This window comes from Phyllostomus discolor, chromosome 7 (genome assembly GCF_004126475.2).
Source record: "Phyllostomus discolor isolate MPI-MPIP mPhyDis1 chromosome 7, mPhyDis1.pri.v3, whole genome shotgun sequence".
Lineage (NCBI taxonomy): Eukaryota > Metazoa > Chordata > Mammalia > Chiroptera > Phyllostomidae > Phyllostomus > Phyllostomus discolor.
In genome coordinates, this window is record NC_040909.2 from 2,242,880 (window position 1) to 2,258,335 (window position 15,456).

General features: G+C 66.1%; 1 protein-coding gene across 1 annotated transcript; it reads right to left on the reverse strand.

Moving 5' to 3' along the window:
- Positions 1-267: 267 nt before the first annotated feature.
- Positions 268-14,493, reverse strand: CRBN (cereblon). The gene is made up of 11 exons (XM_028518377.2): positions 14,376-14,493; positions 11,040-11,155; positions 10,028-10,230; positions 9,138-9,287; positions 7,733-7,892; positions 5,117-5,179; positions 3,969-4,053; positions 3,240-3,355; positions 2,782-2,846; positions 1,972-2,103; positions 268-958 (listed from the first exon to the last, which is right to left on the reverse strand). The coding sequence occupies exons 1-11, from the start codon at positions 14,440-14,442 to the stop codon at positions 778-780; spliced, it is 1,338 nt and encodes a 445-aa protein (XP_028374178.1). The 5' UTR covers positions 14,443-14,493; the 3' UTR covers positions 268-777.
- Positions 14,494-15,456: the final 963 nt, after the last annotated feature.

A 15,456-nucleotide genomic window follows, 5' to 3' on the forward strand; every position in this document is an offset into this window, starting at 1 on the left:
AGACCCCACCACACCCGGGCGGGCTGCGGGAGCAGGTGGGGTGTGTGAGCAGGCGGGGTGCACTGCTTCAGCGGGGACGCAGCTAGCGTAGCTGCCCTTGAAGTTCGCTTTCCTCCCGAACCGACCCGAACGGAAGAGCCCGAGACCACAGCCGCCGGCCGCATCCACAGAGAGGGCGCTATGGGCTCCGACGGGCCCACGCCCAGCGAATGCACACCGTGCGGGTCTCGTACCGACAGGCACTGAAAAAAACGAGGACCGTATTTCTGGGCTCAAACTGCATGTTTTAACTCTAACATTTCGAAGTTTACAAGTCAGTGTCTCACAGACTAACGGCTGAAAGAACGAGACTCTCCGGGCTTTAACCGCTTCCACCGCCTGGCCCCCCTCGGGAAGGGGCAGGCGCTCTCGTGGGCCCCGCGCCCGGGGCAGGGGGTGGACGAGCCCCCCGTACGCCGCCTCACAGCACGTCCACGCTCCTGCCGGAAGCTGCGTCCTCCGGTCTCGTGCCGCCTGACGTCATGGCCCGCGGGGCCGGGCGCCAAGCAAGCTCCAGGAGCCCACAGGCCAGAGCACCGCGCGGCTGAGACTGCACTGCGTCCTCTCCCACGGAGCGTGTCAGCCTTGAGTCCTCAAAAACCGTGGGGCGAAGCATCTGCCCCTCCCGCCACGCCCCCGACCCGGGTCCGCGGCAGCAGCAGCAGCAGCAGGAGCAGGATTCCAGAGCGGACGCCGTCAGAGCGGCGGCCCACCGAGTGCGCCGGCCGCCGCGCCTGCTCACAAGCACAGCACGACTTTGTCGGGGCCCACGTCGTCCTCGGTGTCGGGGATCGTGGGCAGCAGAGCAGATCGCGTCAGCCCCCAGAACTTCTGTGGCGACATGTCCTTTTTGGTGGCTGTGAATTTCCACCCGATGTGGCTGGCACAGACCTTGCACTGGGCCACCGTCCAGGCAAACCTGCGAGGTCAGAGACAGAGGCCGCTAGGAACCGTGTCTGCGCCCCAGGCTCCCACTGGAGACCCGCCCAGAGGACGGCCCGGAGCCCGGCTCCCAGCGCCTGGAGGAACGGATCCCCTGCACTCTGATTGGGCCCAGTTTCCGGAGCCACAGCCGAGGAACAGGGTTCTGTCTGTGCCCTCCTAGCTGCCCTGGCCCGGGCTCAGGGCACAGGGGGGCAGGGGCTCCGTGGGAGAGGCAGCCCTGCGGGGGAGGCGGACCCCGCCGGGAGGACTGCCTGCCGAGGCAGCCCCGGGGAGAGGGGCACGCTGGGGGTGCAGGGAGGGAAGTGTGTCTCTCATTCACATGAGACAGAAAAACGGCCGAAGACCCCTCTTCCAGAAGAGAGGAGACTCTGTCAGAAGGACAGCCCATGGCATTCCCGGTTCCCGGGAAAATAACCGAACCAGGGAATCGCAACCACTTCCTTCTTCCCCCTCGGCGTTTCCCACGTTTAGCATCTACAGCTGTGAGTTACTTCTAGTCCGAGTTCTTGGACCGAAGAGGGCTGGACGAGCCAAAGGACAGAGTTCTACGTCTGGAACGGAGTAAAACGCTAATTCCTGCTCAGCTCCTTGTGTCTCTTAAAAACAACCGGGCCCAGAATTCAGACGGAAAGACACGCAACAGGGTCCTTGAGGCCAGTGGGGGGGGGGGGGGGGGGGGTGGAGGGACTCGCGGGCGGGGGTGGGGGCCACGGCCCCAGGCTCACACTCACGGTGCGGCCGCTCAGCCCTGCCCTGTGCAGTGAGCTGAAGCTTCCAGCTGTGGCCCCGTGGCCCAGGGTCCCAGTCCACGCGAGCGCACGCACGCCCATCCCAGCCACGGATGGGGGACGCGAAGGGCACACAGACAGCACGGCTGCCCGCACGGCCCACGTCAAGTCCCCACACCTGCCCCGTGGCCCAGGAGTCCACTCTTCCTCCCGATCAAGGCAAAACCACCCGAGAGAAAAGCCGCCCGCAGGCCGTTACCCGGGAAACCAGCTGTGCTCCGTGGACGGCCGGCCGACGAGGCTCAGGTTGGAGGCCTTGTACACAGTCAGCGTCTCGTGCACGTAGCCGTGCGGGTTCACGTAGGCCGCCATCGGCCCGCACAGGGACAGGCTGCGACAGAAGGGCACGGCGTCAGGCGGGGGGCGGGGGGTGGGGCGCTGAGTGGAACCGGCTTGTTTACCAGCGGGCCGAGGGCTGGGGTCACGGGAGTGACCGTCTCTGACCCCTCGGTCACTTCTACGTGACGGCAGAGCCTCAGCCTGCGAGCAGGAGGCGGGCGGTCCGCGCTTCTGCTCGGTCTGAGTGTTCCCCGGTGACCAGAGGCGATGGGACGCAACGGGACGCCGTTCCCAGCCCCCCGCACACGCGTGGCGTGGAGCCCCCGCTCAGCGGGGTCTGGAGGGCGTGCACCCGTCCCGACTCGGAGCTGTGAGGCCGCCACACAGCCCCGTGCACACGCCGTCCTGTCCCAGCGCCGGGCGCGCACAGGCGCGTCCCGCCCCCCTTCAGTCGGCTCGGCAGACCTGACGCTGAACTGCACGCGACGCCCGGGGCCCCCGGGAAGGCCCTGCGTGCTGTCTGCAGCGCGGCCTCCGACGGGGACTGGGGAGCAGCACCGCACACCCCCACCCTCCTGAGCTGTGCCTCCACCACCCGGCCCCGGGGACCTGCCCCAGGGGACCGCCCGCCCCTCACTGAGCGCCTGCTGCGTGCCCCTGACCGGGGGAGGAAGTGCTGGGAGCGCGGCTGGGAGAGGGCGCTCGAGTTCACAAACACGGAGCCTCTCACCTGAAGATCTCGTTTTTGGTGGTGATTTCTGTCTCCTGACACTGCTTGCAGCAGAGGGACGTGCACTGGAACGCGGGAGAGGGGGCCGGTGGGGAGAGCCGCACCCACGAAGCAGCGACACATCCCCACGGCCGTCGGAGCACTGCTCTGGGGCGCACCCCCCCCCCCCCCCCCCCCCCCGCCCACAGAACTGATGCCCCGGCTAGAGGCCCCGCAGCCGACACACACGGCCAGGGCGGCACCCACGTCCGGGGGAGGCCGACTACACAGAGGGACCCGGAGCTGGCCAACACGTAACCATGCCAGCTGCTGTGCTCGGTCCCCGGTGACACGCTTCCACTGTCCATCCCCTTTTCTGGTCCCCTGCCGGCAGGACGGGCTGGCCCTGGAGGGGCTGCGGGTCCCCACAGAGCACCCTGGCACCCCAGACACCGCTGTCACACGCGCCCACCGCTCACCTTGTTCATGATGTCCAGCTCGCAGCGCAGGCGCTGGACGGCGCTGCCGATGCGGAGGAGCTGCACCCTCAGCACGTCGTCGATGGGGAGGCAGGCCGCTACTCTGTAGGAGAAGTCTGAGGGGGGCGTTAAGGGGGGGTGTCAGGTTTGAGTGTGCGCAGCAGACACTCTGCTCTCGGGCCCCTCCCTACAGGGCTCCCGGAGAGCGCGCCCCAGGCAACCACGACGCTGCAGAAAGGGCCAGCGGGTGCCCCCAGGACGCCCTGGAACACAACTTCCCGGTGCTTGTTCCCGAAGTGCCTCCCTCAGTCCAACACACCACCTGGCACGGGTCCCGAGGCCCTCGTCTGCCAGGCGGCACCCCACGGGCAGACCTGGAGGGGGCGCGTGGCGTGTCCTAGAGCAGGTCGCGCTGGAGCCCTCTGGGGGCGGGGCGAAGGGGGGGGCGTTCCAAACGCGAGCCAGGGGTCCCCACTGAGCCCGTTGGGGAAAGCTCGCTGAAAATCGGGGTGTTTGCAGAATCCCAGAATTCTGACAGGCTTCACTACATAAAAAGCAGTTTTGCTTTCAAGACTGCTCCAGGCAAAAGAAACGAGCGTGCTTTTCGGGACGATTGAGAACACTGGTCAGCAAGACGGACGGACACCTGGGGCTTTGCCGCGAAACACAGACCGGTCTCCGGCGGTGAGACGTCCCGCTCGGGCCGCGGGAAGCAGCCGCGGGCCGTACCTATGGGGTTGGCGGGCAGAGCGTCGTCCTTCAGGTTCTCGTCCCACTCGCGCAGCTGCTGCTTGATCCTGTCCATCAGCGTCTCCTGGGTGGGGGGGAGCGGCCGTGACCGGGGGCGCAGGCTCTCCCGGCTCTCCCCGGTGAAACCAGCACGCGAGCGGCGGGGGCAGCCACCCCTGGGAACTCTGCGTCCCGCTCACACGCCTGCGCTCTCACGGGGACGCGGCCCAGGCCCAGCAAGCCCGCGGGTGCCCCGCTCTGGGCTGCCTGGCACCGCCCCCACCCGGCACCGCCCCCCTCCTTGGGCGGGGCTGCGGCCCCTGCCGACTGCGCAGGCGCGTCCCGTTCACCGCCCCAGAGAGCGTCCTCCTTCCACACGTGTGTGCAAACACGCCCCGGTCTGCCGGGTGGCGGCAGTGAGCTGCGGCTCCCCGCAGTGCCACACACTGGTGAGTGCGCAGGGCCCCCCGGGGCCGCTTTCTCAGGACCCGAGGCCCAGGGCGGCCCGACCCCTGACGGGGCGCGAGTGACCAGTGCCATGGGCTCCGGGCCCAGGGCCACAGCCACCAGCCACGCGACCCCCCCCCGACTTTACAGATGCTCAAGTCACAGCGAGGGATGGGAATCAGGCTGTGGACGGCCTTTGTCTAAAATCGCAGACCTCGGACCGGCTCCGGCAGCCTGCCTGTCTGGGTTCTGCACGCGGCGGGGGGGGGGGGTTGCCCCTGGAATGAGGGGCTCAGCACAACCACTGGGGGGTGCCCACTCGTGCCCTGGCCAGCGAGCAGGAGACACAGTCGTTACACTTGTTTGGAAAAGCACAAAGCACCGTGGAAGGGTTCTTTAATTTTCTAAGCGTGACCACCACCTGACCCACGAGCGTTTCAAATGCTTGACAGACCCTAACACACTCCTGCAACCTGTCCTGGAGCTCCAAGGCACGAAAAACCGGGAGAACCAGACACTCTGCACGTCAAAGGCAGAGTCCGCCCGGGAGTCTGTGACCCCAGCTGCTCTCCGCAAGCGTCACAGGCGGCCCTGGGCTTGAACGTGAGCCACCCCCGGTGCGACAGCCTGCGCTCGGCTCCAGCGGCCCCTAGTCTCGGCCCCGCCGCCCCAGGCGCGGAGGGTGGAGGAGAGGTACTCACAGCATCGTACAAGGAATACAGCCAGCGAGGCCACGAAGTCAAATTTGCGCAATGAAACTTCCTCTGAAAACAGGAAAAAAAGTCACTCAATAAAGTGACCTCACACGACACAGATTCTTAACACAGAGCTGCTTCCGAAAGTTCCTTCGGCTCAGGAAAGACTTCTAATTTCAAAAAGAAAAACTTTGCAGATGACTTATTTCATAATGGACATTTACTAAGTTTAACGATCATGTTTGTATAGCCTTCAAGTACACACTGCAGCTAGAACCCTGACTCTCTTGAGAACACCTGAGTGCCCACCGTGGTGCCCAGGACGGCCGGGCGGGAGGTGCAGGGGGGCCGGCCCAGAGCCTCCTGGCATCACCCACCATGCCAGAAGGAGCCCCCTCGTCACACAGGAGCCTGCCTCCCCGCACGGGCGTCACTGCCCACGATGACACGGGCGGGAACGGGGGTGGGGCCGCAGGAGCACACCAGGGCCAGCGTTCCCTGCTCACCACCACGCCCAGGCACTGCCGCCCGAACAGGCTGGGTCTTGGGGGTCCCGGCCCCCACCGGTCAGCATGAGGCGGACTCTGAAGTTCCCCCCCGCAGGGCTGCCCGGACGGACCCTGAAGCTCTGTGAGCCCCCCAGTTACGTGTGCCCATGCACCTCCCTGCTGGGGACGTGCTCTGCGTGGGGACCGCCCCCGTGCCAGGGACGTGCGCCAGGGGAGACCGGCGACACGGGGCCACCGCACAGACCCTCGGCGTCCCGCCGTGACCCGGCACCTCGGAGGGCTCCTGTCTCCCAGCTGACGAGGCCCCGCAGCTCCCGGCGTTCCCCAGAGACGTCAGCGCCGACACCGCCCGGGCACCGGGTGCCGGCATGGCCAGGCGGACTCTGCAGTGAGGGCGCGGCCCCGGACGGCACTGGCCACGGGAAGCTGCAGGCAGGCAGGCGGCCCCCGGAGGAACCTGTCTGTGGTCCAAGGTCAGCCGTCACATCCTTCTGGTTTAAAGCCTGAGAAGAACTACAGCCTCAGCTTTGCCTCCCAACCACGGAGGGCGTTCGAAACACGTGAGGCGCACACGCGTGGCCCTTCAGGGGGCAGCGAGCTTCCCTGGGACCGTGTCACGGTCTAGCAGCACGCCGAGTGAGCCGCCGCTCCAGGGCTGCGCGGCCACCGGGGGGGGGTCACTCACCGCCCCGAGCCCCGCCCCAGCAGGCAGGGCACACAGCAGGAGCAGCTCTGCAGGTGACCCCGCAGCTCCCGGTCCTGTCCCTTCGTCCCCCAGACAGCTCCCGGCTGCCAGGAACCGGAGCACACGCAGGGAGGGACAAACGCCGAGGACACACAGCCGCAGGCCTGGGCGGGAGCCGGGGGACGCGCCTGACCGCAGAGCGGAGGTCAAGACTCTCCTTCTTATCCTGCGAAAAAAGCGGCGCCCGGCGTCACTGCCCCTGCTGCTGCGGTCGCTGCCCTGGAACACGGCGGGCACGGATGGCGAGGCAGCCAACGGCAGCCTCCTTGCAGGGCTCCTCTCGGACACGCCGGGGCTGCAACACGAGCCCGCGAGACCCCCGGTCCGCAGCAGCCGCCCAGAGCCCACCGCCCCGCACGGCCGCTGGCACGAGGTCCCGTCTGAGGAGCGGGCAGAGACGGGGAGCACCCGGCGGTGGAGGAGACCCTCGCGGTGGCCCACACTGTCCACGCCCAGTCTGACCTCGCTGCCCTGCCAGACCAGGAAGGGAGGTCGGCGTGGGGTGGGGTCTGTCAGCTCGCAGGCAGCTGTCTGCCCGTTTGCAGAAGGTGAACCTCGCAAAGCCAGCGCATGCTGGGTTCAGGGCCCAGCAACCCCTCCCTTCAGGCAGCGACCATCAAGGCTGCTGTTTCGTGCTCCAAGCCGACCCCTCTCTCCACTGCGGAGGAACAGGCCTCAGGGGCTTCTCCCTGAGAGAAAGAACGATTTCGCCAAAAGAGTTAACGCCAGGCACGTCTCCCAGAGCTCGTGCTCACCCACCGGCCAGCCCTGGGAGGCCAGTGGAGCCGTGCGGAGAGAGCCGGACGGCTTTGCTCTCGGAAGCCCGGAGGCAGCCAACTCACTGCCCCGTCTCTCCGGTCACGGGCGTACGACGAGAGCCAAACATCTGACGTGAGTCCAGTCTGAGAAGAGGACGCCACAGAATCGCAACTACAAGCTGCGGCCCTGGCTGGTGTAGCTCAGTGGACTGAGCGCTGGCCTGGGAACCACAGGATCACCGGTTCAATTCCCAGTCAGGGCACACGCCTGGGTTGTGGGCCGGGTCCCCAGCAGGGGGCGCAAGAGAGGCAACCACACACTGATGTTTCTCTCTCTCCCTTCCCTTCTCTCTAACAGTAAAATAAATAAATCTATTTTTTAAAAAGAGAAAGTACAAGCTGTTAACACACAACAGTGAGAAGACCTCACCACCCTGTGGCTTACGGCTGATGGGAACACAGCGTGGTCAGGCGCCCCCGCCACGGTCGAGAGAGAGGACCGTGCAGGTGCCAGGGGCCTGCGTCCTGACAGCTCTTAGTGTTTCTCCCTTAAAAGTGGAACGGCACGTGGTCTCCGTTCCTGGAAGACGCCCAGGAAGTCGGCTCTCACCTTCTGGTACTTCTGCCACCACTTGTAGGAACGGCGGTCCTCCCAGGAGCCGGACGGGGCGGGGAAGAGCTGGCGCCTGCGCAGGGACTCGAGCTGGACGGCGGACATGGTGGAGGGCAGCACGCACTCGGGCAGGATCCGCACCTTTGCCTGCTGGATGCTGAGACCGGGGCGGGCGGGCGCTCAGAGCGGCCCCCCCGCCCCCGACCTCCTGAGCCTCTAGCACGGGCTCGCTGTCAACAGCAAGACTTGCAAAACCACCGTGTTTCACAAACCACACCACAGGTAAAACCAAACATAACCCAAGGAATGGGTCTTTGACCCATTCACCGTAGAACGGAAAGGAAGATTTTCACGTCGCAGATGAATGAACGTACAGTCCGTAAGCGACACAAAGGTTTAAAAATCAACACATAACCAAGCACTGCTGCTCGTCTTCAGGTCTGAAAATCAATTCCCAGCCCGCCCCCGAGACCGCCGCAGCTGCGACGCCCGGTCGGGCCTCCGCCCGGGGAAGGGACCAGGGCGTTCACACTCCGGGGCGCAGCCCTGTCGGCCAGACCGCGGCGGGTGGCGGGTGGCAGGCGGAACACCGCGCTCCCCGAGCTGCCTGCAGGACTCGGGGGCGCTCTGCCTGCTGCAGCAGGGGCACGAGTGGGACTTGCGCGCGCCTGTGGCTCTGCGCCCTGCGTCCCGGGGCCTCCGGCCAGAGCGGAGGGCCGCGCCCACGAGGCGGCACCCAGTGGCCAGGGCGAGCGCCTCCCTTTCAAACAGGGGTGACGAGGGTGAGCTGGGTCTTCAACAGTGAGTCAGTGTTCCTCGCACTCGCGGGAACCTCTGACCCCGCGAGCCAGGCCCGAACACCCTGAAACCAGCACTCCCCAGTTCTGACCCTGACGGGGTGCAGAGCCGGCAGGCGGGTACCGACCACACACCGTGCGTGACACGTTCACGGGCCAGGTCGGGTCTGCACTGGCGGCAGGCACTACGGGCCCGTGGCCCCCGCTTGGCCCCCACACACCCCAGGGACGCCCGGGCGCCTCCCGCCGGGGCTCACGCTGAGGAGCAGCCCTCCGTGCCTGCAGCTGCACAGAGAAGGCCGCGCCCTCTGGGCGAGCGGAGGGCCCTCAGACCCCCGGGGACCTGGGAACCACCAGGAAATCCAGGGCGGGCTGCAGCCCCTCCCCCGCCCGGCACTCGCTAGGGGTGGGGTGGGGGCGGGGCTGGGGTTCAGCCTCCGTAGTTCCAGAAACATCCCAGTGACCGGGGCGCACAGCGAGGCTGGAAGCCACCAGGCTAACTAACCCCCAAGGAAGGAGAAGGGCCGGTGGAAGTCACCCAGAGTGGCAGGCCAGCCCGCGCCCCAGGGACCCGGGTCCCTCGAGGGCGCCCGCGCCAGCCTCACCCGTCCGACTGCGTCCGCAGCTCCAGCACGCGGAAGCGCTGCCGCCCGACCGCCTTCACCTTCACCACCTCGATGCCGAAGTCCTGCTCCTCCCGGTACGCGTAGATCTCCGCCGTGGTCCCGAACCGCGCCTCCCGCTCCTGCGCGTCGCTGCGGGCGGTTCCGGAAAGGGGACCCTTCTGAGCATCTGCTGTCTAAATGTGCCAGGCCGGTGACAGCGACACGCAGGGACACGCGGCACCGTGACGGCCCCCCACCGCGAAGCTGTCGCCCTCCTCCTGTCACACGGGGAGGCGGGGCAGGGTGCGGGTCCAGAGGGAGGCCTCACGAAGAACAGGGAGCGGCTTTTAGGAGCACAACCCCCAGGCACCCACACGCCCCGGGGCCCACGGGCAGCTCTCCCCGCCCTGAGCGAACACTCGTGCGCAGCAGCCCCTCGCTCCTGCTGTGAGAGAGGCAGGCTGCTGCCCCGGGGCAGGGACTGCCTGTTCGAGCCGCCCACTTCCCACAGCGGCCACGGGCACGTGACACTCGGCTGCGGTTTGCCCCGTCTGTCCCGGACAACGTACGGCTTCTGAGAGACGACAGCCACTCTCCTGTGACAGTCGTCCTCGACGTCCCAACGCAAAGGCCCTGTTCCTCTTCAAACACAGACAGGCCGTGCGCGCCCGGAAGCCCGCCCGCGCGCAGAGGCAAGCGTCTGTGCGGTGCGGGGCGAGCACGGGAACACCCCAGCTTCCCAGCTCCTCCCCCCGCAACCGCGCCCGTGCAGTGACGCAGTGACGCAGTGACCGGCAGCTTCAGCCGACGCGGGCCTCGCCCTGGGGCAGGTGCGTGACAGCAGGCGAGCGACCACGGGGAGAGCCCGCCCCGCGTGGACGCGCACGCACCTGTAGGCGAGGACGGCGAAGGTCCGGTCCTTCTGGATGAGCGTGCGCACCATGCTGACCTCCTGCGGGCGGAAGAGCTGCAGCGGCAGGGTCTGGCCCGGGATCAGCACCAGCGCCACCTGCGGCAGCACCGGCATCACCTGGCAGCTGTCGTCGTCGTGCAGCGTCCGGCCGTGGAACTCCTCCATGTCGGCGCCCAGGTACTGCGGGCGGACAGGGGCGCCGTCACCGCGGGCGGGGCGCGGGGCGCAGGGGGCGGGGCGCAGGTGGCGCAGGGGGCAAGGGGCGGGGCCCGTGGTGCAAGGGGCGGGGGGAGGCCGGGGCCCCGAGCAGGGAAGCTCCCGAGGAAGCGGATACACACGGAGCGCACACCTCCCCCAGGCCGGAAGGGCTCGCTTGGACTCTCGGAAGGACTCCTGGCACTTTGTACGGCTCTCACACGTACAAACTCCAGACCAGGTTTTAGTTGGAAATGTTGGGTCGGCCAAAAAGTCTGTACCGTTCTCCCCGTAAAATAAATCGTACATTGTTCGTTTCCACCAATAACGTCCTGGAGCTGGACATTCTGAACACGCCCACCACCTCCCGCCCGGTGTAACGCTGACTGTTCTCAGTCACGGGCTCGGTTCGCTCGCTGCCCACTCCAGCTCACCTGCCCGACCCGGAGTGCCGTGGGGAGACTCCTCGCCCACAGCGCCTGCTCCGCGCGCTGCACACACCTCTGATGCCAGCTGCGTTCTCACCTTTCTTGAGTAACAAACTATGACACACTGAAAATGTTGTGTATCTCCTTCCATCTTCAATATTAAAATGGCTTCACAAAAACTCACCAACTTTGATTTTTTTCTTTTAAAGCACCCTGATTTGACAGCCCTCGCGACACAACCTAGCAGAGCGGTTTCGAACGAGGCTGAGGACGACTCAGGGCGGCCCGAGCCACCACACGGAATAAACCCGAGAACTCTGTGGCCGACCGGGCATGTGTCAGTCAGAGCTGTCACTGAAGACATACCGTGTGTGACGTCGGCAGGCTGGTGTCAAAGTTTATGACGTTGGGCTTCTTGGCTTCTCTGCCATCCTGGTCTTCCACCTCCATCTCCACCCCATCCTCCTCCTCCTCGCTCTCCGCTGTGAACGGACGGGGGGAGGGCAAACCAGGCGCGTGACCGTCAGGGTCACGCTCCCGGTCGAAGGTGCAGCCCCTCCTGCAGGCCTAGAGCCCTGGAGCTTGGGGCGCCAAGGTCCTGGGGGCCGGGATCTGCGGTTGGCTGCCTTGGGGTCACGGGAGCGCTGCATCCTGTGCCGCTCACCCCGTCCCCGGCAGCTCCGTCCGCAGCACTGCGGCGTCAGCTCGTCTCCACCTTGTGTCTGGGTCGCCTCAGCCTGTGCCCAACGCCCCCGCTGTCCCAGGACCCCACCCTGGAGACCCCACTACGTTTCCCGCCTCCTCAGCCTCGTCTGGGCTGCTGGCTCGCACCGTCCAGCTGTGAGGGCCCCGGGCGGGCGCTCCGTCCTGAGTGTTCCCTTGGTCGGGCTGGGCCTCCGGGGCAGGACCCCAGAAGTGCAAGGCTGCCACCAGCGCCGCTCCTCCCTGCAGACCCCGGCCACCCGGCTGAGGGCAGGGAGGATGGGCCTGAGGGGCTCCCCTGCGGACGGAACTCGGGGGCCCAGCTGACGGTCCCCTGTGTGAGCCATCGTCTCCGCTCCCTGTCGGGAGTTCTCACCCCTGGCTGCACCCAAGTGTCCTCCTCTGGACAGGGGCAGGCTCGACCGGGACCATCTCTAGGGCCTTTCGGACCTTCCCGTGAAAAGTCCCTCCGGGGGACAGGGAGGAGGGGACCTGCAGGAGGCACTGCCTGGCAGGCTGAGCCCGCGGCAGTGACGTCGCTCCCGGCTGTCGCTGCCGTCTGAGAACAGAATGCCTGCCATCACCTTCATCGGTTCGCTTCGGGATGTCATAAAGCTCGCGTGAGGCCCCGCCGGGTCCCTCCGTGGGCTGGGGCATCATCCCCACACGCCAAGGATGTGGGTTCAGTCCCCGGTCAGGGCACATACAAGCAGCAGCCCGTGAACGCACAAATAACAGGAACAACAAATCAATGTTCCCCCCCCCCCACTCCCCCTTCCCTCTCTCCCGCTGTAAAAAAAAAAAAAAAATCAATAAATAGCTTCCATGCAATATAAGACATTTTAAAAGAAAAGAAGTGTCTTAGAAAGCTGTCTCCACACAGTTTAAATTTTGCAAACTAGGCGGACCCACTCTAAAACCTGCCTCACTGACCACGGGTTCGAAAGCCGGGGGAGCTGCCCTCGCCAGAGGCTGTCCTGTCCGCTGGGGCCTGTCCTATCCACGCCAGCTGCGGGGGACCCCACCCTACACTGGGGGTGCTCAACCGGGGGGCTGTGGGGAGTGTCTGGAAATGTCGGCGGGTGTCAGGACCGACCGGGTGCCGGCGGGTGTCCTGCCGGGGTGCAGAGGGCGCGGCCGGGGATGCTGCTCACGAGCACAGTCAGGCCCATCGGCAGAGAGCTCTGCCCCTACGGCGGAGGTGCCGCGACCGAGAGGCCCTGGGCCAGAAGAGCCACAGAGACGTGGGAGCCTCATTTTCACCCCGTATTTCTCTCGTGTGTTTTAGAAACACATGACAGCCATCAAAGTGCCCAAATAATCTTCAAAGCAAATAAAGTGCCACTACAGAAGCGTCATTTCCTTTCGTGTGTGCCACTGCTTCAACCGAACGCCCTCCGGCCAGGTCCCCGACAAGAAAACGCAAACGTCCTCCAACACAGCAACTGCTCTGGGCTTTCTATCAGCTCTCACGGACCCCTGGACACAAGGCTTTGTCAAAGCGAACCCGGCCACTCCGTCTCACGTTCCAGCGGCCCCGGTCCGGCCCTGCCAGTGGGCGGGAGTCTGCCCTAAGAACACGGATGCCCCACAAGCCGTCCTGGAAAATGCAGACTGTCGCACAAGCGCTCTGCGTCAGCTCCTTGGACTCACAACCCTGACCATGCCCAGTGCCCCACCCGCCGGCGGGCAGCCCCAAGGGCTCCCCCGGAGAAAGCCGAACAGGTGGGCTGCGAGCTCACCCTGGGCTGGAACCCTTCACTGAAAAACAGGCTTTAACTGTCCTGACTGCTGGCCTCTAAATGGGCGCCTTATGGGCAGCAGCCTTCCTTCCCCACTCAGCTGCTCATCCGCGTTCCCCTGGCTGGGACCACACTCTGCATCGGAGCTGGAGCTGGTTCCCCCACACTGAAAGAGGGGTGCTCTCGGAAACAGCGCGCACCGCAAAGACTGATGGAAGGGCAACTCGGGCGTCTTCACGAGTAACTCCCCGGGGACTCAGAAACGCACTGCTATCGCATCTACCTCCTGTCGCCCTCCGGACTTTGCAGACAACCCCACCGACTGCTGGGAGCCACCGGTGAAGTCTGAGCGCTGGGGTCCCGCGGGAGCCCCATGTGAACAGTCCGCCTGGGAACTGCAAACGAGGCGGGTGCGCGGGGCCTAGGACAGGGCTGACACCCTCAGCTTTGTGTCGGCTCCGCTGCCAGCCTCAGAACAGGCTCCAACCCCGGTTCCTTTGTGCAAAGGCGGCCACTCCTGCGTGGGGTGCATGCACGCTGCCTCCCGCTCCTCCAACCCACGCAGGTCGCGGGGCACCCGGGACCCGCCAAGCACAGCTTTCCTCAGGCAACTGCCTGCACCCACAGTTGTGTCTCGGACAGAAAACCCCCAAGTCAGCGGGGTTTTCCCCAAGAAAATCCCCAAGACACCGCTGCGCCTGCCTCGCAGCGGCCTCCAGACGCACCCCGCCCCTCCCGCGCCACTGAGGACCGCACAGAGCGCGGACCTGTCCCAGGTCACAGCCGCACCCCTGGGGGCCGCACCCAGAGAGACCCGCTCCAGGCGCGAGGCTGAGCTAACGTCTCCGAGGCGCGGGGACGCCTGCAGGGCAGGTCGTGCACAGGAATGCTCGGCATCTTGACCGCGAGGCGGTCCAGGGACAGCGGGCACGCGGACAGACAGACTCGGACAGACCCGGGACGGGGCCCTGGCTGTGCGCCCTGTGCGCCCGGCGCGCCCCGGCCGACTCGGACTGAATAAGCCGCCAGGTCGCGGGGACAGAGTGGCAGCAATGCCGCGCGCTGGGCGGGACGTGCGCGCTCGGGGCACGCGGGCTGTCACCCCCCAGGGGCCGCGTCCCAGGGGTTCCGGCCGCGGCACGGGCCGCGGCCCCACCCCGGCACCCCCAGAGCCGCGTCTCGGGCCCCCGCCCGCCCCCGCGCGCAGCCCGCGGCCTTCGGACACGCGCCCGCCGCCCCGCCCCGGCCCGGCCGTTACCAGGTAGCAGCGGAAGGTGGTTGCCCATGTCGTGCGCAGCGTCCTGCGGGTCGCCCTCGCCCGCCATGTCTGTTTACCCGCACAGCATGCTGGGACGGGGCGGCGCCGCCCGCCTCGCCGCCGCGCACGCGCCACCGCGCTCCCCGGCAGCCCTCGCGGGCGGGGCGCGGCCGTGCACCACAGCGCCCCCTGGCGCCCCCCTGGGTCGGGCCGCAGGCAGGAGGTGCTGCGGGCACCCGGGGCTGTCCCGGCCACCCTCGACGTCCTGCCCGCTGCGCGCTCAGAGCCCTCGCCTTGGGAAACCGAGGTTCAGAGCTTTGCCTCCACCTCGCTCTTGCCGCAGGCGGCCGGGAGCCGACACAGCCCGCTTCTAAAGCCGGAGCTCCAGTCTCTAAGACGCCTGCCCGGAAGACTGGAAGGGCGGGTCGTTATTCCCGGGTGGCAGGACTGTCCCTGACTTTCCTCCCAACCACCTTCAGCAGCGCCCGTGCATAGTCCACAGTTAACACGCGTGAATCAGAAACAGACAGCCGAGATGCTGGTTCCACAGAACACACACCGTCGCCCGAGTTAAAACAGCTTCGTGGAAATGAGACCCAGGGAGCACGAGCAGCCCGAACACGGCGACAGTGGACGCGGTTCGGTCCTAGTAGCAGTGGGGCTGGGACCCGGCATCACCCGTGGCCTCGGTCAGGTCACCCGCCCTCCAGAGTACTCCCCCCAACACACACACACACACACACACACACACAGACTTGTTACTCCCATCTCTGAGTGACACTCCTCGGCCTCCCTGCGGCTCACGACAAAGGGGACCGGGCCTGTGGGCTGCAGACGAGGAAGCGAGGTGGGCTTCGCTCAGAGCCTTGCTCGTCCTTCCCGGGTGGATGGTGAATGAATCCCAAAACCAAGTCTTTCTTTGGAAACAGCAAACACAAAGCCACGGATTTTCATTCTGATGCACGACTGAGAACGATGTGTTAATATAGATAAAAATACAACTCAAACTCGGTTTTCATAAACTACACTTAATATCTGAGTGCAGAAGGCTGGAAGGTTACGTTCTGCACGGGACTTGGGC

Bases quoted from the DNA above. Each gene is read 5' to 3' on its own strand.
- CRBN (XM_028518377.2), bottom strand. From the start codon at position 14,442: ATGGCGGGCGAGGGCGACCCGCAGGACGCTGCGCACGACATGGGCAAC. The intron at 7,893-9,137 runs GTGAGGCTGGCG...CCCCGGTCTCAG, and splicing joins CTGCGGACGCAGTCGGACGG to CATCCAGCAGGCAAAGGTGC. The intron at 5,180-7,732 runs GTGAGAGCCGAC...TCCTGTTTTCAG, and splicing joins GGTGGCAGAAGTACCAGAAG to AGGAAGTTTCATTGCGCAAA.